The sequence below is a fragment of the Piliocolobus tephrosceles genome, chromosome 1 (genome assembly GCF_002776525.5).
Source record: "Piliocolobus tephrosceles isolate RC106 chromosome 1, ASM277652v3, whole genome shotgun sequence".
In the NCBI taxonomy this organism is placed as follows: Eukaryota; Metazoa; Chordata; class Mammalia; order Primates; family Cercopithecidae; genus Piliocolobus; species Piliocolobus tephrosceles.
The window spans coordinates 199,252,035-199,275,324 of record NC_045434.1 but is presented as its reverse complement, the minus strand read 5'-3'; the positions used below and the strand labels follow the sequence as shown (position 1 = coordinate 199,275,324).

The 23,290-nt window shown below is 48.8% G+C and overlaps 1 protein-coding gene across 2 annotated transcripts in view; it reads right to left on the bottom strand.

Moving 5' to 3' along the window:
- The window catches only part of ASAP3 (ArfGAP with SH3 domain, ankyrin repeat and PH domain 3), a 54,810-nt gene that overhangs the window by 9,471 nt on the left and 22,049 nt on the right, over positions 1–23,290 (bottom strand). For both annotated transcript variants that reach the window (XM_023219694.1, XM_023219693.1), the window contains exons 2-12: positions 16,983–17,055; positions 16,742–16,887; positions 13,586–13,660; positions 12,373–12,422; positions 4,309–4,420; positions 3,996–4,081; positions 3,464–3,539; positions 3,196–3,282; positions 2,911–3,020; positions 1,274–1,343; positions 863–950 (exon numbers count right to left, since the gene is read on the bottom strand). In XM_023219694.1, the coding sequence (XP_023075462.1) occupies positions 863–950; positions 1,274–1,343; positions 2,911–3,020; positions 3,196–3,282; positions 3,464–3,539; positions 3,996–4,081; positions 4,309–4,420; positions 12,373–12,422; positions 13,586–13,660; positions 16,742–16,887; positions 16,983–17,055 (973 nt within the window). The remainder of the gene's footprint in view (positions 1–862; positions 951–1,273; positions 1,344–2,910; positions 3,021–3,195; positions 3,283–3,463; positions 3,540–3,995; positions 4,082–4,308; positions 4,421–12,372; positions 12,423–13,585; positions 13,661–16,741; positions 16,888–16,982; positions 17,056–23,290) is intronic.

Below are 23,290 nucleotides of genomic sequence, written 5' to 3'. Positions count from 1 at the left end.
CCAACTGTTGTGCCCAAGTCTCTGCTCTAACTACACCACTGCCCTACTGCCCTGCTCCAAGATCTCCCATGGCTCCCTATTGCCAGGAAATAAGGTCCAAACTTTCAAGAGGGATTTCCAGGCCTCATCTCTCACTCTGCTACATGAACCCTCCACTCTGGCCAAACTGGCCGGACCCACTCTCCTGCTTCCATGCCTTTTATCATGCTAATCCTGTCTCCTCAAAAGCCCCCACCCCACAAACTCATCATTCTACATGTCCTTCAAGGCTAAATTCAAATACTCTCTCCTCCAAGAGCCTTTCCTGATTCCCCACAGCAGCGCAGGCCTTCCTGCTCCCTAATCTTCTATGGGGCTATATCTGCACCCATCTTCTGGACAGCCCCTCATCTTACAGTCCTGGGTACCCACCCCACACCCCTGCCAGAGAGCTTCCTGAGGACAAGATCTAGGTCTTTCTCAGCCTGTGTCTGCTCTCACACAAAGCCTGCACCAAAGGCTCCGAAGAACGAAAAGTGGAAAATGTAAAGAAACAATAATTTCATCTCTTTCAGCTCTGGGTATTTGGGGGGAAAAGGTACAATTTTTAAAAAAAAAGAAATTATTAAAAAACCCAGATGACCCAAATCCACTCAAATATGCTCTACATAAATAGTCCCATTTATTATGGAAAGTGGGTGCATTTTGATGTTTAATGTGATGTGGGTGTCCTGGACCTAAGGATTCTTATGCCTCTAGTAGCAGCTCTTCAATACCATGTGTGGAACTGGACACAGACCCCTCACTGAAGTCCCCTGGGAGCTGAGAGGTGTTTTAGAGAAGCCCTGGGCAGCTGTAGGGGAGAGACACAGAGACCACTCACGGGTCACCAGGTCGAAGCACTTTTTCTCCTCGGGGTTTGGCCTCACTTGGCACGTCAGCAGGGTCAGCTTCACTGGGGGCCGGTTTATCTGTGGGAATTTGGGGGTGGAGGATGGATGCATTACCTTTGGCCCTCCACACTCTTTAGGCCTCCATTTTCCACTCTGTTAAATGGGCATAATCATCCTGTTCCATTTGTGTTTCTCTTCACCCAGCAGCACCTCAAGGATGTGGTATGTAGACTAAGACTAGATTGGGGCCTTCGGGTCCCATCTGTCCTCCCACAAGGGTCTCCAGCTCCCTGGACCTAGGTTTGCGGGTCAGTCTTGGAGGGAGGGCTTGACATTGTTTGCTCAGAACACCAGAAGAGGGTCCATCATGCTCTGAGACACCCACCACCTCTAGGCCTCACCGTGCTGTGTGAGATGGTCAGGCAGCCATACTTGACTCCACACTTCCTTTTCTGCCAGACTCTTCGAATTCTAAGGCCCAGAGGGATAGAAGGACAGTGACCCAAGACTCACACCTAATTCCCTGGTGTCAGAGAACAGAGATTTGCCCCCACCTGTATGATCTCTAGCCACATCCCTTTACCTCTTTCTTCTCCTAACCCTACACCTCCCCACAACCCCCGACTCTCTGGGGCTCCCTTCTGATGGAGGAGACACAGTTCTGCTCTTAGGAAGATCCCAGTTTGATGGAGAAACACAGCCTCACTCTCTGGGAATCCTTATTCTAAGGAGATGATGTGACTTTGGCTCTCTGAGAGCTTCTAGTCTGATGGGGGAGACACAGCTTATATCATTAGGGAGCTCCTAGTCTGAGAAGCACAGGCTCTTGACAACAACAAACAAATTATGGTTCAACTAAGCAAGATCAATATTAATACCCCAAAAATAAAATTAGCAAGTCCATGATCCAAAACTAAGCACTTCTCCTGTAACAGGTAAATATTCATTGGTTTCTTCTTCAAGGTTATTCTTCTCTGATTAAACTGATTGGTAGGTAGAAACATGAATATATCCCACAGGGGCCTTTGCATTTCACAGCAGTTTGTTTTTGTTTTGTTTGTGTTTTTTTTTGTTTTGTTTTGTTTTGTTTTTTTTGAGACAGAGTCTTGCTCTGTTGCCCAGGCTGGAGTACAGTGGCATGATCTCGGCTCATTGCAACCTCCACCTCCTGGGTTCAAGTGATTCTCCTGCCTCAGCCTCCCAAGCAGCTGGGACTACAGGCTCACGCCACCACACCTGGCTAATTTTTTGTATTTTTAGCAGAGATGGGGTTTCACTACGTTGGCCAGGCTGGTCTTGAACTCCTGACTTCAAGTGATCCACCTGCCTTGGCCTCCCAAAGTGCTGGGATTACAGGTGTGAGCCACCGTGCCTGGCCCACAGACTGATTTTTTTTTTTTTTTTTTTTTTTTTACACTAGGGAGCAAGGCACAGCCAATAGTTTCATTTCTAGGCATATTCAGTATATTGTAGAGGTTAAGAATGAGGTCATAGGCTGGGCGCAATGGCTCACGCCAGTAATCCCAACACTTTGGGAGGCTGAGGCGGGCAGATCAAGAGGTCAGCAGATCGAGACCATCCTGGCTAACACGGTGAAACCCTGTCTCTACTAAAAATATAAAAAATTAGCTGGGCGTGGTGGTGGGCGCCTGTCGTCCCAGCTACTCGGGAGGCAGAGGCAGGAGAATCGCTTGAACCCGGGAGGCAGAGGTTGCACTGAGCCGAGATCACGCCACTGCACTCCAGCCTGGGTGAAAGAGGGAGACTCCGTCTCAAAAAAAAAAAAAGAATGAGGGTATAGTAAGTGTTCAATAAGTGTTAGCTACTGCTATTCTTCTTTAACTTAAAACAACCAATCACCTTTAGCAGAAGTTCACGTGCCCAGGTGTCCTGGACAACCCAGGATTTGAGGAGTTTGCATTGCAACCCTCAGTGTCTACATAAATGATCAGAACAGTTCCTCTGGGCAGCTTCCCCAACCCTGTCATTTACTTGCAGTGCGACATTGGGCAAATTATGTAAGCTCTGAATCACTTACCCGTCGCTTTTCTTGTATAGAAAGCCCACTTTCTCCGTCCCAAACTGTTTGTTGCCTTGGTGCTGGTGGATGCTGTAGCCACATCCTGAATTCTTCCGGCTCAGGTGTTCCTGTCCCTCGGACATGCAAAGGAGACGTCAGGGCATCTCAGTGGAAAGAGCCCCATTCTGCGGGGGCTCACTCAGGGAGACTTTTCCAGGGGACCCTGTGGGTCTTCCTTCTCTCCCTCCCCCCATGGTGGGCCTTGGGGGAAGGCATTCCTTTTGGGATGGTTCAGGGGCTGACCTCTCTGCTCTCAAGCTGCAGTGTCCCTCGGAGGGAGTCCCGGAGCTGGGTCAGCTTCTGTAGCTCCTCCTCCTGGGCTTGATGGAGCTGTGGGACAGAGGAAGGGACCCCATCACCAGCCAACAAATGTGTCAGGTACAGAGCCCAGACCCAGAAGAGCAGAGCAGCAGCCTCACTCTGTGGGCAGGAGCCAGCTCTTCCACACCCACAGACTTTCCTGGAAGGACAGGGGGCTTGATCACGTGCCCAAGGGTGAGACCCAACTTACTGCATGTACTGAGGCCGCCAGCTTCTCGATGAAGGGGAACAGGCTCTGGGCAGCCTTCCAGCCATCTTGGAAAAAGCTAAGAGGTGTCAGAGGCCAAACAAGGGTCCAGATAAAGACGGAAATGAGAGATGAAGCCAGAAGTGTGGGAGAAGCTGCTGTAAGGATCACAGGGCACCTCAGGGCATTGTAGTCTGACGGTCAAGAACAGACACTCCATAGACAAGTCTCTCTTGACTAGATGCAAATCCCACTTACTAGCAGTGTAATCTTGGAAAATGAGCCTCAGTTTTCTCATCTATAAAATGGGGATAATATAGTACCTGCTCCCAGAAGTGTTGGGGGATTGAGTGAATTGATATTTGTAAAGTACTCGTGCCTGGCATTCAGTGAGCACTCAATGAGGAGGAGCTATGAAAGTTCCACCAACAAGATGCAGGCCTCCAAAGAGACTTGCTGGTCTTCCACACCCTGAGAGGGGCCTTGTTCTGTGACACTGGAAGGGTTAGTGGCAGGGACGTGGGGAGATACCTACTTGTGCTGGGCGTGGAAGAACTTGATGAGGCTCTGAAGGAAGTCGGGACCTTGCTTCATCTGGCTCTCCCCAGCTTTGAGCAGATACTAGGAGGAGGGCAGGGCAAGATGTGTCATGTGAGCTGAAGCAGAATCCTGGGAACGAGAGGCTGCAGTCCCCATCCCAGACTAATCCACCTGGCTGCGACTGGGCCTTGGTGACATCCCACAGGGCCATGTGGCCAGGACCTGAGCTGAGCCTGTGACTGGTCGCCTGGAGAGGCAGACAGGAAGACACATCCCACGCCCCCTCCCTCATCCAGAGCACCCCTTACCTCACACATGTGCAGCTGGAAGATGCGCCGCTCTCTCTGCGTGTCCTGGGCCACCTCCCCAGGGATCCCTCCTGTCACCCTAGCCCGATCGCGTTCCTTCTCCAGCTTGGCCCTAGACCCCAAGGAAAGAGAAGCCTGAACAACTCTCACCAGCCCCTACATCCTCTTCTGCCAGGGATGCATGAGCAAAGGGGCCACATGGTACAGGAGGCCCTCCTGTGCCAGCTGTGTGGTGGGGCCGTTTAGGGAATCCACAGAGTGGTGGGGGAGAAAGACATGAATCAAATCACAGCCACGCAGAGAACTATGGGAGAGAAAATGGGGATCCAACTTTGTTGGGGCTGCTTCATTGATGTCTGAGCTGGGATCTGAAGCCTGAGAAGCTTGGAGGACGCTACTGCTGGGCAAGAGAGCTGGACCATATGACGGTCCCAAGGCAGGAGCAACAGTGCCAAGATGGAGAGGGTTGGTGCCCACTGAGGTGAAGAGGTGCCAGACCAAGCAGGGTCTAATTCACACCATGTTCTTGGTCTTTATCCCAAGAGTAATGGGAAGGATTTGAAGGTTTTTATGCAGGGGGATGAAGGGCTCAAAGAAGGGCCAAGTGAGATTTGGGGCAAACAGTTCTGATTTTCCTGGAAGGGATTTAACAGCATAGGTGCCTTCAATCTTTTTTATTTGTATTAAATTTAGGGGGTACAAGTGCAGTTTTGTTTCGTGGATATATTATGCACTGGGCTTTTACAGTACCCATCACCCAAATAGTGTACATGGTACCCAATAGGTAATTTTTCATCCCTCACCTACCCTCCCACCTTTTGAAGCCTCCAATGTCTACTATTCTGCTCTGTCTGTCCACATGTACCCGTTGCTTACCCCCTACTTATAAAGGAGAACATGCAGTGTTTGACTTTCTGTTTCTGAGTTATTTCAAAGTGCTTTCATTCTTCTAAGCCCAGGCTGGACTGCAGTGGCGCGATCTCAGCTTACTGCAACCTCCACCTCCCAGGTTCAAGCAATTCTCATGCCTCAGCCTCCTGAATAGCTGGGATTACAGGTGCCCACCACCATGCCCACCAATCTTTTTTTTTTTTTTTTTAGACAGAGTCTCACTCTGTTGCCCAGGCTGGAGTGCAGTGGTGCGATGTTGGCTCACTGCAACCTCCGCCTCCCGGGTTCAAGCGATTCTCCTGTCTCAGCCGCCTGAGTAGTTGGGACTACACATGGGTGTCACCATGCCTGGCTAGTTGTTTGTATTTTTAGTAGAGATGGGGTTTCACCGTGTTAGCCAGGATGGTCTCGATCTCCTGACCTCAGGTGATCCACCCACCTCAGTCTCCCAAAGTGCTGGGATTACAGGCGTGAGCCACCGTGCCTGGCCAATGCCCAGCTAACTTTTGTATTTTTAGTAGAGACGGGGTTTCACCATGTTGGCCAGGCTAGTCTTTGAACTCAGGCCTCAAGTGATCCATCCACCTCAGCCTCCCACAAGTGCTGAAATTGCAGGCATGAGCCACCACGCCCCACCGTGCTCTTTTTTTAAGTGGAGACAGAAAGCGCTTCCCATCCTTGTAGCTAAGAGTAACGGGGGCCTTCCCTCTCAGAGGTTAGCTGTTTTCCGTCTTTGGGGATGGGTGGATCTGTGTGTAAATGGTTTCCTGGAAATCCCATGCCCAGCAGACTAACCACTCGCAGCCAGAGTATTTCCACATCTCGGGCTGGGTGCATGTGACTCTGAATCCCATGTAAAGGAGAGGGCTTGCTTAATAGTTCTGCTGTCAAGCGGGGGCCAGCCCTGAGCAGAGAAGACAAAGACAGAGTGGGATTAATACAAGTTCTGCTGCTACTAGCTGTCTTCTCCCCTCTGAGCCTCAGTCTCCTTATCTGGAAAATGGAGATTCTTATCTGTAACCACTGCACCCCACCCAGCCTAGGCAACAGAGTAGACCCTGTCTCAAGAAAAAAAAAAAAAAAAAAAAGAAGGAATATCTGTACATGCAGTCAGCCCTCCATATTTGTGGGTGTAAAGCCTGAGAATATAGGCGGCTGACTAAGGGGCTTTAGCATCCTCAGATTTTGGTATCTGCGGGGGTCCTGGAACCAATCCCCCATGGATACTGAGGCATGACTATACTGACATGGAAAGATATCTGCTCCAGAGTAAATGGACAAAAAGCAAACCACAATATAGTACAGCAGTTAGAAATGTAGATTCTGGATTTGAATGGCAGCTCCTTCACTTAACCTTTATAAAACTTTCTGAAATTGTTTTCCCATTTGGAAAATGAGAATAATACTGTAGTCCCCCCTTCTCTGTAGTTTTGCTTTCTATGGTTTCAGTTATTCATGGTCAATCCCTGTCCAAAAATATTAAATGGAAAATTCCAGAAATAAACATTTCGTACTTTTTTTGTCTTTTGGTTTTTTTTGAGATGGAGTTTTGCTCATCACCCAGGCTGGAGTGCCATGGCACGATCTCAGCTCACTGCAACCTCCACCTCCCAGGTTCAAGCGATTCTCCTGCCTCAGCCTCCCAAGTAGCTGGGATTACAGGCACCCACCACCATACCCAGCTAATTTTTGTATTTTTAGTAGAGCCAGGGTTTCGCCATGTGTTTCAGGCTGGTCTCGAACTCCTGACCTCAGGTGATCTGCCCACCTTGGCCTCCCAAAGTGCTGGAATTACAGGCATGAGCCACCATGCCCGGCCCAATTTATAAGTTTTACATTATGCATCGTTATGAGTAGCATGTGAAATCCTGCATCCTTCTGCTCCATCCTGGAACATGAATCATCCTTTTGTCCAGTGTATTTACACTGTCTGTCCAGCAGTCCCCAACATTTTGGCACCAGGAACTGGTTTCGTGGAAGACAATATTTCCACAAATGGCAGGATGGGAGAAGGTGGTTTTGGGATAAAAACTGTTCCAGGTCAGATCATCAGGCTTAGATTCTCATAAGCAGCATTCAACCTAGATCCCTGGCATGTGAAGCTCACAATAGGGTTCGTGCTCCTATGAAAATCTAATGCCATGCTGATCTGACAAGAGGCGGAGCTCAGGCAGTAATGCTCGCTCGCCTGCCAATGCTCACCTCCTGCTATTCAGTCCAGGTTCCTAACAGGCCTTGGACCAGTACCAGTCCGTGGCCCAGGGGCTGAGGAACCCTGGTCTATACACTGCCGGAATTACTTTTGCACCAACCTAATATAAGGTTCAGTATCATCTTCAGTTTCAAGCATCCACTGGGGGTTTCGGAACATATCCCCCAAGGATAAGGGGGAACCACTGTAATGACACCTAGTCCTTGGATAATATAATGCATAGGAAACAGTATAGTTCCTGGCCTATGGCAAGCCCTCAATGAATGGTAGGATTATGATGTTTCTTTTTTTTTTTTTTTTTTTTGAGACGGAGTCTCACTCTGCCACCCGGGCTGGAGTGCAGTGGCCGGATCTCAGCTCACTGCAAGCTCCGCCTCCCAGGTTCACGCCATTCTCCTGCCTCAGCCTCCCGAGTAGCTGGGACTACAGGCGCCCGCCACCACGCCCGGCTAGTTTTTTTTGTATTTTTTAGTAGAGACGGGGTTTCACCGTGTTAGCCAGGATGGTCTCGATCTCCTGACGTCGTGATCCGCCCGTCTCGGCCTCCCAAAGTGCTGGGATTACAGGCTTGAGCCACCGCGCCCGGCCTGGATTATGATGTTTCTAATGATGGCAATGATGATAGAGTGGTAAATACTGGTGATCCCTTTTATATAATTTTTTTGCAGCATATGGTACTTTCTTCTTTATTTTATTTTTTGAATGCTAGTAGAGATGAAAAGACGGTGCTACTTAACTCGGTGTAGATAAGCTGTGAAGTACACAACTTTGTCAGTGTACTTCAGCTTTGACAAAATGTACACAGCTTTGACAAAATGGCTTTGTCAATTATCAAAGTTCTGTCCCTCAGCCTCAGCTAAGATAATTCATAGAGATTTTCCCTACAAAGTCTGACATAGTTATTCTGAGATGACCTAATAACTGGGGAGTGCTTTTCTTCCCCTATAAAATAACAAGTCCTATTCCTTCCTTATCCTCAAAGGATCACCAACATTTTTTAAACATTTCAAATGTTAGAAACATTTTTTTCTTATGAGTGAAGTTGCAACAGAAGGAATGAAATGAAATAATCGGTGAAAGTACTTAAATGCTAGTTACTAAGAGATCATTGCAGAAGGAAACTACAGCAACAGTCCAGTGTTATTCATGGGATGGGTACAGGTACTCCTGGTACAGGCAGGAAAGTATTTAAAACAAATCACACACCCACCAGCCTTGAAACCTTGAGCCACGCTTAGGTGCCATGTCACCCGTGATGCCTTTTCTGACTACCCTTCCCTCCATTCAAAAAAAACACTTTTTTTTTTTGCCATCTCTGTGCTAATACTATCATTATGGCATTACCACTTTGTATTTTAATTTATTGAGCTGCCTCTCTTCTTGCCCTTCAAACCAGGGGGCACCCACTAAGGCAGGGATTGTGGGCGGGGATTCCTCACTACTTACCTATAAATTGGGAATAACAATAGCAGCTTTCCCTGCCAGGGAGAATAAATCTGGTAATAGATGCAAAGACCTTACTCCAGTGCCTGGCACAAAGCAAACTCTCAATAAGTAGAAGCTGCTATTATTACTAATTATTATTATTCTTTTTTAGAGACAAGGTCTAGCTCTGTCTCCCAAGCTGGTCTCAAATTTCCTGGCCTCAAGCAATCCTCTGCCTCAGCCTCCCAAGTAGCTTAGATTACAGGCATTAGCCACCACATGTGGCTTCTAATTATATATATATATGTATTATATACAATTGTTATATAGGTATTATTATTGCTAATTTTTTAAATAGAGGCAAGGTCTCACTATGTTGCCCAGGCTGGTTTTGAACTCCTGAGCCCAAGTGATCCTCCTGTCTTGGCCTCCCAAAGTGCTAGGATTACAGGCTCCTAATTATAATTTTTAGGCCCAGGCACTCTGCTAGGCCCTTCACATGCTAAAATGATGGCCCCATAAGGCAGAATCATTATCCCATTTTATAGAAGAGGAACCTGTGGTGAGGTAAGTCACTTGTCCAAGTCAAACAGCTGTTGTTAAGTGGTGGGGCCAGGAGTTGAACCCAGGACTGGCTGGTGCCTGAGCCTTAGGGGCAGCCCTGGCAACCAACACTGTGACTCAGGTTTGTTCTATTCCTCCTTCCCTGCCTCATTCCTGAGAGCTGCTGATAGTCACACTGTTTCTTTTCTGAGAGATAACAGTCTCTCTCAGAACAGGGACCATTTTGCAGATGATGAAACTGAGATCCAGAGAAGGAAAATGGCTTGCACAAGATTAAAAGCTGGCCAGGGGAAATGCTACCAGCAGATGTGTGGGTTTCTGCCTCTCAGTCTCTTCCTGTGTTATTCTGGTCCTAGTTCTGGCTCAGAGGTGGTCAATAAATACTTGCTGAACTGAAGTGCTGAGTGCTTTATATGCACTATGCTTATTCATCACCACATTCATCACCCTGCAAGGTATTACTGTCCCTATTTTATAGATGAGGAAACAGACATGTACACGGAACTGCCTAGATAAACTTGGCCTCTGCACAGGGCCCAGGATGCCTTTCTCAGCAGCCCCACGTGGAGGTGGAATCCTCTTCCTATATGAACAGCCAGGGGTGAAGCTCCCAGTGGTATTTGACAGATGCTATCAGGGCCCTGGGCCCTTCCAGCTGCTGCTCAGACTTGTTTGGCAAGAATGTGATGGAATTACATAGCAACTTATGGCTCACGCATATCTGGCTACACCTGGAGCCCGTATGGAAAAGGAATGTACAGTCACCCGTGCCAAGACGTTAGCTCAAACTATGTGGCTCCATGGTGGGAGCCAGGAGGTCACGTGGCAGAAATAGCACTAGACTCAGAAGGCCTGGGTTCCAGTCCAGGTCCTGTCTATAACTCACCGAATAACCTCAGCCAAGCCCCCTTTCCCATCAACTAAATGGAGCCTGGCCTGTAAATGAAATCCTACAGGAAGGCTGAATATAGAAACCTAGGAAAAGCAGACCTGCTTCGGGAAGGTCAGCAGAGTAGAGCTTATTATTTCCATCTGGTAGATGATCCCCGAAAGTCTAAGGGCTTAGTAAAGGTAACTCAGGAAGAAGAGGGCCATGTGGCCCCATAGCAAATCATAAAGACAAGGTCAGCCTGTGCCCTCACTACCCATCCCTGGACCTCCAGTGACAGCAGATGGCCGTGCCCCGTCACAGGCAGGGATGGGGCCCCACAGGGATGGCCACACAGTGCCTACACCCTTCATCACAGGATCTATGCCCACAGCTGGGGTTGGAGATGCTTGTGTAGGGACAAGATGTGGCCTTCCTTCAGACCTGGAGCAGTGCCATGGCTCTGGGAGCTGAGGGAACAATAAAAAGCTCCAGGATCTACTTCTTGAAATTGATCCTGCAGAAATAATTATGAGTAGGGGCAAATATTTAAATCCAAGGATGCTTCTCCAGTAACAGGAACAGATTAAATACATGATGGCTTATGCATGTTTTGGCCCACCTGTTTGATGTTGTGGAAGAATATGTAATGGTATACGAAGATGGTTACAATGTATTTTTGAATGAAAAAAGCAGATTACAAAATAGTACATTGTTATGATCTCATTTTTATAAAAACATTTCTTTGTACATAGAAAAATAAATGGTAAAATGTTAGCCAGGCGCGGTGGTTCAAGCCTGTAATCCCAGCACTTTGGGAGGCCGAGACAGGCGGATCACGAGGTCAGGAGATCGAGACCATCCTGGCTAACACGGTGAAACCCTGTCTCTACTAAAAAGTACAAAAAACTAGCCGGGCGAGGTGGTGGGTGCCTGTAGTCCCAGCTACTCGGGAGGCTGAGGCAGGAGAATGGAGGCAGAGCTTGCAGTGAGCTGAGATCCGGCCACTGCACTCCAGCCTGGGCAACAGAGTGAGACTCTGTCTCAAAAAAAAAAAAAAAAAAAAAGAAAAATAAATGTTAAAATGTTAATACTTTAGGCTTGAAAATGAAGAATTCTCCTGTTTTTGGGTAGTTTCTCCCCATCTGGCTTTTTTTTTTTTCAATCATGAAAATTGCAATGTTACCCCGACCTTGTAAAAAAAAAAAAAAAAATCAAACAACAGAAGAGTATTATCCCCCTGCCATGACCCTAATCCTCTGCTAAAGATAATTAATTTTTTTTCTTCTTTTACTTCTCCATATCTTCTGAATTATTCATAATAAGCATAAATTGCTTTGGCAAAATGCAAAAGAAAACAAAATTTTACAAAAAAGTACAAACAATGCTCCACAGTATGGGCCTGGCTGGGCAGAGAGTGAGGGCTGGGATCTGGACAGACTCCTCAGAAGACAGAGCCCAAGGAGTCTCTGCCCAGGAGGAATTGGCCACTGGTTGCCTGAGGCTCCTTCTTTCCCTATGATGTCCCAGTAGCTGGTGAGAGATCTGGAGTATCGTGTGGTGTGCACAGGACACAGGAAGCCTGAGTGTGACATCAACTCCATTTGCTCCTCTAGATATACCACCTGGCATTGAGGAATGAGGGGCAAGGGGTATAAACCCCAGTTCTGCCTCTGCCAAGCTGTGGGGCCTTGGCAAGTGACTTAACCTCTCTGAGTCCTCCTGTGGTAACTGTGATACTAATACCTCTCTCTCACATGACTGGGTGACTGTGAGGACTACATGGCCAGCACGCAGAGGTGTTCGGTCAGTTCTAGCTCCTCTCCATCCCTGCCCATGTCTGGCACCACTGAGCAGATGGGACTCTGAGAGCAGCATCCTGAGGTCCCTTCACAATAGCTCCTTTGGTGGTCTCGTGGCCCAGTCCCCAGAATCCAGTCAGGTCTGGGTATAAACAATCCCCTGTAAATGTCTCTACAGAGCCAGATGCCACCCACTTCCAGATGACATGTCTCAGCAGCATTTAGGTTCTTCCCTATCCAGCCCCCTGCTGCAGTGTAACCGCTCCTCTCCTGGACAAACCACCCTGGCTGTGGCCACTTACATTTTGGTTTCATAGTCCTTCCATGCCTTCTCCAGCTGCTTTTTGGAATCCTGTGGGTTAAAAAAGGACAATTTGCCCAAAGGGAAGCTGGAGCACTGGAATAGACAGTATGCTCTACTGCCTGTAGGGGGACATGCCAGTGTGCTCCCCTGAGCAGCTCAGAGCCATCTCTAACCAGCCCCTGCCCCCACAGTCCTGCTGCAAACCTGCCCCCACCAGACAGGCTCAGCTGACCCCATTTCTCAGGGCTGAGGCCCTCCTCCCAGCAGACCTTCTCCTCCCCAGAGATGCCAAGAATCAGTCAGGTTTGGTGGGCCCTGGCTTGAGGTATGGAGAGATCTTTGGGCTCTACCCTGAGTCCTCTTGCTCAGAAGAGAGATCAGTCATGACCATGAGGATAGGAGGATGAAGGCCAAACTCCCCCCGCCTAACTTTATCCGAGCATTTTCTCCTGCCTGGTGCTAGATCATCCTCTCAGAGCAAGGGTACAGGTCAAGGAACATGCGCAGAAAGGTTGAGAAGTCTACCCAAGGCCACACAGCAAGCCAGGGAGACCTGGCTACTCCCCACCTAGCTTGCCTAAGCCTCACCCAGCCAGGCTGCTCACACCCTTCTGAATAACCCTGAGACTCCCAAGGTGAAAAAGCTGCCTGTCTGGTTTGTGTGGTTAGCAGACTGGTGCCAGGCTGGCAGCCTAGGGCAGGGAGGGAACCCTCTTGGGGGAGCATGGCTCCTCCCCTGGGCCGTCTGGGGCAGACTGCCCAGGGAGATTATTCTGTCACCTTCTTTGAGCTCCACTCTGCATCCAGCCAAGGGCTGCCAGGCACAGAGAGAACAGAGTATGGGATTCAGGATCCCTAGATTCCCACATGGGCTCTCTACTTCCTAGCTATGTAAACCATCAGCAGGTTACCTAACTCCCTAGGCCTCGAATTTCAACTGCAAAATGGGGATGAGCATACCCACAAAGCCTACCTCATAGTATGGTTGTAAGATTTACATGACATGTTTCACACAAGGGGCCTGGCAGACAGCAGGTCAGCCATCCTAGGCTAACCCGAGCCAGGTCCTGCAGATCTCCCCAGGCTCAGCACTCCCGCTAAGACAGCCCCTTCACTTGGCCTCCACCCTCAGTCCAGCCCTGCCCCCCGACAGTCTCCTGCCTACCCCTCTTTCACTCTGTCCCAACACCACTCCCAGCATGGAGACTCACCTGTCGACCGTCCCTCAGCTGTCCCTTCATCAGACTGTCCAGGGGGAAAGAGACAATGTTGTTCAGGTTCTGAATCTGGAAAAAACAGAGACGCCCATTCCCACCTCAGGTGACCGGCATCCAGCCCCTAGGGATGCGGGCTATGGTGAAGCATCACTTGGCAAAGAGAGAAGCGGGGAAGGGAAGGAGGGGAGAGGAAGAGATGTCATCAAAGAGATGATAGCCAAGTGAGGAGGGCCGTCATGGCAGGAATGCTGAGCCTGGGGAGGACTAGAGGACCCGGCTCTGGGGTCAGCTTAGGATAGCTGACCTGCTGCCCACCAGGCTTCCTGTGTGAAAGGGGGCAGGAGGGGAGGCTGAGGCATGTCGGAGAGAACCCCTCCCCTGATGGCTCCAGCCTCATTGCTGCACTGCTCCAGCAGCATTCCATGGTCAATCTCTCCCGTGTTCCTCTCCAAGAGCAGCCTCCCTTCTCCTCTCTGACTCTCTCGAGTTGACCAGTAGAGCACATCTGTTGTTCTGGGCTGGCTAACGCTTCAGAGCCTCCCTTACTAATGGTCATAGAACCCCCTTTCCTGTTGGGAACTCCTCCTCTGTGGTCAGATGGGGTAAACGCAGAAGTCAGATCTGAGCAGGGCACCCTAGCCCCAGGATAGAGGGACTGGATAGGGAACAGGCACGCAACCCAAGCCAGCCAATCACAATCCTCTCTGGGATTTTTCTGCCTAAGTCATGGGAGAAAGGCCGTCTTTATTCTGGTAAGATGGGCATCTGGGCCTGCTGGGCTATCCTGCCCACTGAGCAGAGACAGAGAAACTATCTTAAAAGGAAAGCCGGCTGCACCCCTGGACTTCCCATTACAGGGGCTAATGAATTCACTTTTTAAAATGTAACCTAGTTTGAGTTGGGTTTCTGTAATTTCACAACCTAAAGAGGCCTAATATTTCAACCAGCTTCCAAGATACAGCTTGGGTCTTGACTTCTCCTCCAGGAAGCCTCTCCTGGCTACTCCTCCTGCCTGATCTCCCCTTTTCTGAACCATGGCAACACTAGGCCTCTGACACCAGCTGCTGGGTCCTTGAGTTTGTACCATGCTGCTGGTATTTCTTGATACTAGTCCATACCCTAGTTCTCCTCTCCCCCACTAGACTGTGGCTCTCTGAGGCAGTCTGACACTTTCCTGCATCATCAACCCCTGGTACAATGCCCACCAGACAGCAGACCCCCAGGAAACACTAGTTTGACTGAAACACGGAGAGAAGAGGTGAAGACAAAGAAGGACACTAATTCAATTGAACTCATATACTTTTTTTTTTTTTTGAGACAGGGTCTCACTCTATCACCCAGACTGGAGCACAGTGGTGTGATCATGCTCACTACAGCCTCAACTTCCCCCAGGCTCAACTGATCTTCCTACTTCAGCCTCCCAGGTAGCTGGGACCACAGGCGTACGCCACCACACCTGGCTAATTTTTTTTTTTTTTTTGAGATGGAGTCTCACTCGGTCACCCAGGCTGGAGTGCAGTGGTGTGATCTCAACTCACTGCCACCTCCACCTCCCGGGTTCAAGTGATTCTCCTGCCTCAGCCTCCTGAGTAGCTGTGATTACAGGCACCTGCTACCATGCCCAGCTAATTTTTGTATATTTTAGTAGGGACAGTGTTTTACCATGTTGGCCCGGCTGGTCTCGAATGTCTGACCTCAAGTGATCCGCCCACCTCGGCCTCCCAAAGTGCTGGGATTACAGGCGTGAGCCACCTCACCCAGCAATTTTCATACTTTTTTGTAGAGACAGGGTCTCACTACATTGCCTAGGCTGGTCTAGAGCTCCTGGACTCAAGCGATCCACACATCTCAGGCTCCCAAAGTGCTGGGATTAAGGTGTGAACTGTTGCACCCGGCCTCAAACATTGTTAAAGGCTTTTACATGCAGGACAGTGTACGAGGCACAGCTATGCCAAGACCTGTAACAATGACAGATTTTATTAGGTTGATGCAAAAGTAATTGCTGTTTTGCCATTAATATAATATTAGCCAACATTTACTGAGCGCTTACCATAAAGTAGGCACTAACTTGCTTAATCCTCATTACCGCTCTGTGAGGTTGGTAGCATTATTATCCCAGTTTCACAGATAAGAGATCTGAGGCTTGGGCAGACTGAGTGACTTGACTTAGTAAGCAGCAGAGTGGGGATTCCAAGATGGAGTCTAAGTCCAAGGTTGGGTGCTTAACCACTGAGCACACTGCCTCTCAAGGGTGATGTGGCCCCTGTCAACCAGGGAGGATGCTGGGTAGGACTGGAGCCACAAGAGCTGGCCATAGCCATAGCCTGGAGGGAGACAAGAGGCTTTCCTGGGAGGCAGTGCAGCCAGGCTTATGCTTGGACTCTGAAGTCAGACAACCTGGGTTCAGACCAAACCGTGTGACCTCGGGCAAGCTGCTTAACCTGGAGGTCCTAGTTTCCTAGCCTGTAAGGTGGAGACAACAGTCACACAAGCCCCACAGAGCTGTGCACCCTGGATTGAATGAGTGAACATGTGAAGTAGTGAGAACTGTGCCTGCACATGGGAAGAGCTGCTATCACAGGGTGGCCTTGAGGCGAGGACTTGAAGGACCAGAGAGGAGGCAGTCACCAAGGAGGCCATCAGGAAGCAACCTGAGGCCACTAGGCCATGTGCAGGGGCTGAGAGGCTTGTGGGGCAGGGACAGGTCCTGGGATTTGAGTACGAAGCAGATGTGATTGGGAAAGCAGAGGATAAAGAGGGACTGAGGAGAGGAGAAGGCGATGGCAGCAGCAGCAGCAGCGGTATAAAGGTAGGACCCCCCCGAGCCTTTCTCTCCTTTATCCCAAAGCTCCTCCAGGGAACTCTCCCTTGCATGGGGCTCTTCCCTGCTGTAAGACCCTCCTCTGCTCCTGGGTGAAGAGAAGGAGGAGAACAGAGAGAGAAGAGTTAGTTGGGTAAGAAGCCAGAGAGAAAGGAAGATTATCCAAAAGAAGGGTCAGGGCTGAAAAGGGACCTCAGATCATGGATCAGAGGTCAAGGGCAAATCGGGAGAAGGAAGGAAACGGACTCTTTCCCAGTCAGGTTCTTAAGACCACGAGATTTACCCTGAGTCCGGCTGAGGGCTGGGCAAGGAAGAGACAGGGGCCTTACCAGGTTCTTGAAGAGTGCAGCAACCTCGCGGGTGAACACGGCCAAGTTCAAGAAGCCTGTGGACAGCTCATGGCTGTTCTGGGACAGGTGGCTGTTGCCTAAGGATTCCACGGCCTCTCGGTACTGCTCTTCATTCTCCACATGACCTGTGGAGGTACGGACGGGAGCTTGGAGTTAGCTCCAGGCTAGGGCTGGGAGAGGAGTTTCCTGACCAGGCGGGGCACCCAGCAGGCTCACTTACCAAGGCCGGAGCTGTGGATTGCCCGCACAGCCTTCTTTATTCTCTGCAGGATGGCTTGGTCTCCTTCCAAGATCTAGAAGCAAATGTGGATAGAGGTTCAGGGATGCCGAGCTGGAAGAAGGTGCTTCCTTCAGGAACCCTGTCTCTGTGATTCCCAACCCCCACACCCCCAAACAAATACATTGAGTTTTGCTGTCCTCTGGAACTTCTCTCTAGGGTCTTCCTATTTACCCACCAAACATAAAAAAACACACAGAAACCAGAGACCAGTCACACCACTCCAAGAAGACCACAGACTTTTCTCCCTGAATCCAATGCAACGTAAATGTAGTGAGTCAAAGTCATGTGGCATGACAGGGTGTGCCAGGCCTGGGTTTGAATCTTGCCTCTGGCGCTAGCTGGTGTGTCCGTTAGACAAATTTGTTAACTTCTCTTAGCCTTGAGTGCCTTGTCTACAAAATGGGGATGATACTAGGGGACTTGTGGAGTTGCTGAGCAGATGAATGATTTGTAAATACGTACAAAATGTTGAGCAAAAGGCCAGAGGGGAGAACACAGACATCTCTATCTTCCTTTAAGATAAAAGCAGGGGACACTTGTTCACCAAACCCCAGGCTCAATAAACAGCTATGTCAGGACAAGGAGGAAGAGGCCAGGATGCTATGGGTGAGCAGAGAGGGGTTGGAGGCATTCAGTTACCTGGATCTGGGGAGATGGCAGAGGGTGGAGGGAGCACACTTCAGCCCCACTGAGGAGAACTGGAGAGACAACACCAGATAACCACAAAGCCCAGAGACTGCAGAACAAACATCAGAATGTGGGAAAGGCCAGAGATGTGATGACAAGAAGCAAGTCTCACATGTCCCAGGCAGGCTCAGCCTAGATGAGCAACTTCCTAGACACACTCCCTCTTTCAGTGGGGGTGGAAGTTGACAACCTCATGAAATCTTTGTGAAATGCACAGTTAACTTGGAAAGCACAGAATGTCAGAGCTGGAAAGGGCCCATAGATGAGAAAACTGAAGCCAAGAGAGGGGAGGCCCTTACCCAGAGTCACATGGTGGGGAAGCCGCAGAGCTGGACTTCCCAGGTGCAACAGAACAGTGCTCCATCCATGTACCACAGCCCCACCCTGACCCCAGCCCAGCTGTTCTTTCCAATGACAAAAATAAAATGGGATCAGAGTCTGATTTCCAGAGTTACATGACAAGAGTTAGTAAACACATTCGAAATGGTACCGCCAAAGATGCAAAATGATACCCACAGGAGGACATGCATGGGGCAGACCTCAGAGGCAATGTGGAGTGTTCTCAAAGGCCTGTGGCACGTGGGAAGCCTCTGGAGTAAGGGGGGGTCTAGTTTTGAAGCTCAGCTCCACTACTTGGGGGCTATGTGACCTTGAACATGTTGCCTATTCTTTTTTTTTTTTTTTTTTGAGACAAAGTTTTGCTCTTGTTGCTCAGGCTGGAGTGCAGTGGCACAATCTTGGCTCACTGCAACCTCTGCCTCCCAGGTTCAAGCAGTTCTCCTGCCTCAGCCTCCTGAGTAGCTGGGATTACAGGCGCCCGCCACCTGGCTAATTTTTTGTATTTTTAGTACAGACGGGGTTTCATTGGGTTGGCCAGGCTGGTCTCAAACTCCTGACCTCAAGTGATCCATCTGTCTCGGCCTCCCAAAGTGCTGGAATTACAGACATGGGCCACCGTGCCCAGGTACAAGTTGTCTATTCTTTCTGAGCTTCCTGATTAGCTATGTGTAAAATGGGGAAATCGATGCCTACCTCTCAGGGTTGGTATGAGGGCTCTATGTATGAGAGGATGCACATATAGGATTTAGCTTGGTGCTGGACATGGAGTATGTCCTCAATGAACAGCACCGGTGATCATTATCATCAGCTGCTGCTGATGCTAGAAAGGTCTGCCAAGTTCTGGGTTCTTTTCCTACAGGGGCCAGAAACCTAACATTCTCCTCCTCAGGTGTGAACTTGAGACACTTTCATATTTGAGACCCGTGGAGGCCCATCCCAGGGCTGAAGAAAGAAAACAAAAGAATCAGGTAGATTAAGGAGAGGGCAACATATTTGAGTTGGTTAAAATGTGAGGCTGGGCATGGTGGCTCATGCCTATAATCCCAGCACTTTGGGAGGCCGAGGCAAGAAGATCACTTGAGAGCAGGAGTTCAAGACCAGCCTAGGCAATATAGTGAGACCTTGTCTCTACTGAAAAGAAAAAATAAACAAATAAATTAGCTGGGTATGGTGGTGTGCACCTGTAATTCCAGCACTTGGGGAGGCCAAAACAGGAGGATCACTTGAGCCAAGGACTTCAAGACCAGCCTGGACAACTTGGCAAAACCCCATCTCCATGTGGTGGCATGTGCCTATAGTCCCAGCTACTTGGGAGGCTGAGGTGGGAGGATCACCTGAGCCTGGGGAGGTCAAAGCTGCAGTGAACCCTGATTATGCCACTGCACTCCAGCATGGGTGACAGAGGGAGACCCTGTCTCAAAAAACAAAGCAAACAACAAAAAACAACCAAAATGTTTCTTACTAAAGGGACAAAGACAAGGAAGGGAGAACATTTCTTTCTAAACTGGTCAACAGAAAAAGGAAAAAAAAAAAAAAAAAGAGGAGAGAACATGGCCATCTCTATGGTTCCCCAAAATCCAGATGGGGAAACAGAAGCATGTGTTTACCAAATCCCTTGATCCCCATCTTGAAACCTGGAAAGCTAAAAGATGAGTAATTTAAAGAGCTATGATTTTGCTCTAAAAGATAATTCAGGTTAAATATATGAAGAACTGGGCCAGCACAGTGTGGCTCACGCCTGTAATCCTAGCACTTTGGGAGGCTAAGGTGGTAGATCACCTGAGGTCAGGAGTTCAAGACCAGCCTGGCCAACATGGCAAAACACTGTCTCTACTAAAAATACAAAAATTAGCCGGGCACAGTGGCGCACACCTGTAATCCCAGCTACTCGGGAGGCTGAGGAAGGAGAATCTCTTGAACCCCGAGAGGTGGAGGTTACAGTGAGCTGAGATTGCACCACTGCACTCCAGTCTGCACAACGGGAGTGAGACTTCATCTCAAAAAAAAAAAAAAAATATGAACAATTTCCAAAGAGATTTCCAAAATCCCTAGAGGGCAGATCCATGTGCCTAGCACACAGAAGGTGCTCAATAAATGTTTACCTAAATGAATGACGGTTTGCAAAGTCCTGGGACATGGACCCGAGAGGAATATGTTCCGCTCTAGATACATTTTAAGGAGTCTTCCCATCCCATGACACCCATTTTCTGAAAACTGCCCTCCTTTCCTCTGGAGGTAGACCCCTGCAGCCTTGTTTGTTCTAGCCAGACTCAACAGACACCTGATTCAAGCTAAACCAATCAGATTCTCTCTCCCACCTGATCCAAGCTGGACCAATCAGAGTCTCTCTCCAAGGACTTTGGAATTGGGCTCTGGAAAGCTAGTTAACTGACTGAAATGCTAAAGCTGGAATGTCCTTCCTGCCACATGCAGAGAGAAAAGAATGGAGCAGATGTGTAGAAAGAAGTGAACAAGCCACATACCGCCACAGCAAGGCAGAAGAGGAAGAACGGTGCTGGTTTCTGGCAACTTTCCAGATGCTGCCTCTTCAGAGGCAACCTCCACACATCATGTCTTTGGTGAAATTCCATAAAATATCCCTGAACCCACCCAACGAAGTTCCTTTAAGCAAGTTTGAGATTTCCCTTCCCTGTAATGTGGCAGAGATCACTGGGTGGCTCCCAGTGTCCATTCTCTCTTCTTCCTCCACAAGAAACCTGACTTTTCAGATGGCCACTTGGCCACCCAGAATAAAGACTACATTTCCTACCTGGCAGCTAACTGTGGTCATGGGACTAAGTCCTGGCCATGGAATATAATATTTTATTTGTTAACTTCCAAAAAGTATCTTACAAAGAAGGGAGATAACCCCCAAACTCATCAAGTTGTATACACTGACTATGTACAACTTTTTACATGTCAATCCTACCTCAATAAAGTAGCTTTAAAAAAATAAAAAAATATAAAAGGAAGGGAGGAACTACACACCTGTTAGAATGGCCAAAATCCAAAACACTGACAACACCAAATACTGCCAAGGGAGGCCGGGCGTGGTGGCTCACACCTGTAATCCCAGCACTTTGGGAGGCTGAGGCGGATGGATCACTTGAGGTCAGGAGTTAGAGACTAGCCTGGCCAAGATGGTGAAACCCCGTCTCTACTAAAAATACAAAAATTAGCCAGGCATGGTGGTATATCCCTGTGGTCCCAGCTACCCGGGAGGCTAAGGCAGGAAAATCACGTGAACCTGGGAGACAGAGGTTGCAGTGAGCCGAGATAGTGCCACTGCACTCCAGCCCAGCCATCTAAACACATACACACACACATGCAAAAACAAAACAAAACAAAAAAATAACAAAACACAAATACTGGGAAAGATGTGGAGCAACAGAAACTCTCACTGTTGGTGAGAATGCAAAATGGTACAGCCACTTTGGAAGACAGTTTGACAGTTTTTTAACTCAACGTACTCTTGCCAAATGATTCAGCAATCATACTCCATCATATTTTCTCAATGAGGTGAAAATGTATGCACACCTGCACACGGATGTTTATGTCAGCTTTATTCATAATTACCAAAATCTGGAAACAACCAAGATGTCCTTCAGTAGGTGAATGGATAAAGAAACTGTCATACATCCAGAGAGTGAAATATTATTCAGCACTGAAAAGAAATGAGCTATCAAACCATGAAAAGATGCAGAGGAAAGTTACGTGCATATTACTAAGTGAAAGAAGCCAATCTGAAAAGGCTGCTATGGCTGGGCGCGGTGGCTCACGCCTGTAATCCCAGCACTTTGGGAGGCTGAGGTGGGTGGATCCACGAGGTCAGGAGTTCAAGACCAGCCTGGCCAAGATGCTGAAACCCCCATCTCTACTAAAAATTAGCCATGCGTGGTGGTGGGTACCTGTAATCCCGGCTACTCGGGAGGCTGATGCAGGAGAATTGCTTGAACCCAGGAGGCGAAGGTTGCAGTGAGCCGAGATCGCACCCCTGCACTCCAGCCTGAGTGACAATGTGAGACTCTGTCTCAAGTAAAAAAAAGAAAAGGCTACTACGTGATTTCAACTATATGATATTCTGGAAAAATCAAAACTACAGAGACAGTAAGAAGATCAGTGGTAGCCAGGGATTGGGGGAGGGATGAGGAACAGGTAAAGCACAGAAGCTTTTTAGAGCAGGGAAATATTTCTGTATGATGCTATAATGGTGGCTACATGGAATTATACACTTGTCCAATCCCACAGAATGTACAACACTAAGAGTGAACCCTAATGTAAACTATGAACTTTTGGTGATGATGTGTCAATGTATGGTCATTGACTGAAACAAATGTACCACTCTGGTAAGAGCTGCTGACAGACGGGGAGGCTGTGTGTATATGGGAACTCTATGTAACTTCCTGCCCAATTTTGCTGTGAACCTAAAACTGCTCTAAAAAATAAAGTCAATTTTTTTTTTTTAATTAAGAAAAAAAGGGGCTGGGGTGTGGTGGCTCACGGCTGTAATCCCAGCACTTTGGGAGGTTGGGGCTGGAGGATTGCTTAAGCCTAGGAGTTCAAGGCCAGCCTGGGCAACATAGTGAGACTCTGTTTCTGCAAAAAATAAAAAACCGGGCATGGGGGCATGTGCCTGTAGTTCCAGCTACTCAGGAGGCTGAGGTGGGAGGACTGTTTGACCCCAGGAAGTTGACACTACAGTGAGCCATGATCGTGCCACTGCACTCCAACCTGGGCAACAGAGTGAGACCCTGTCTCAAAACACTGCCCCCCCAAAAAAAGAAACAAAAGAAAAACGGTGAATGCAAGGGTACCCTCTGTCACCCCTTTCTTCTGGCTACAATGTGCTTGCGATGTCTAGAGCTCAGGCAGCAATCCCGGACCATGAAGTAGAAACCATTTGTAATGGATGGTGGAGCAACAAGGTATCAGCCTTATCCTGAGTGATTAGAAACTACCCGGCCAGGCGCGGTGGCTCAAGCCTGTAATCCCAGCACTTTGGGAGGCCGAGACGGGCGGATCACGAGGTCAGGAGATCGAGACCATCCTGGCTAACACGGTGAAACCCCGTCTCTACTAAAAAATACAAAAAACTAGCCGGGCAAGGTGGCGGGCGCCTGTAGTCCCAGCTACTTGGGAGGCTGAGGCAGGAGAATGGCGGAAACCCGGGAGGCGGAGCTTGCAGTGAGCTGAGATCCGGCCACTGCACTCCAGCCTGGCAC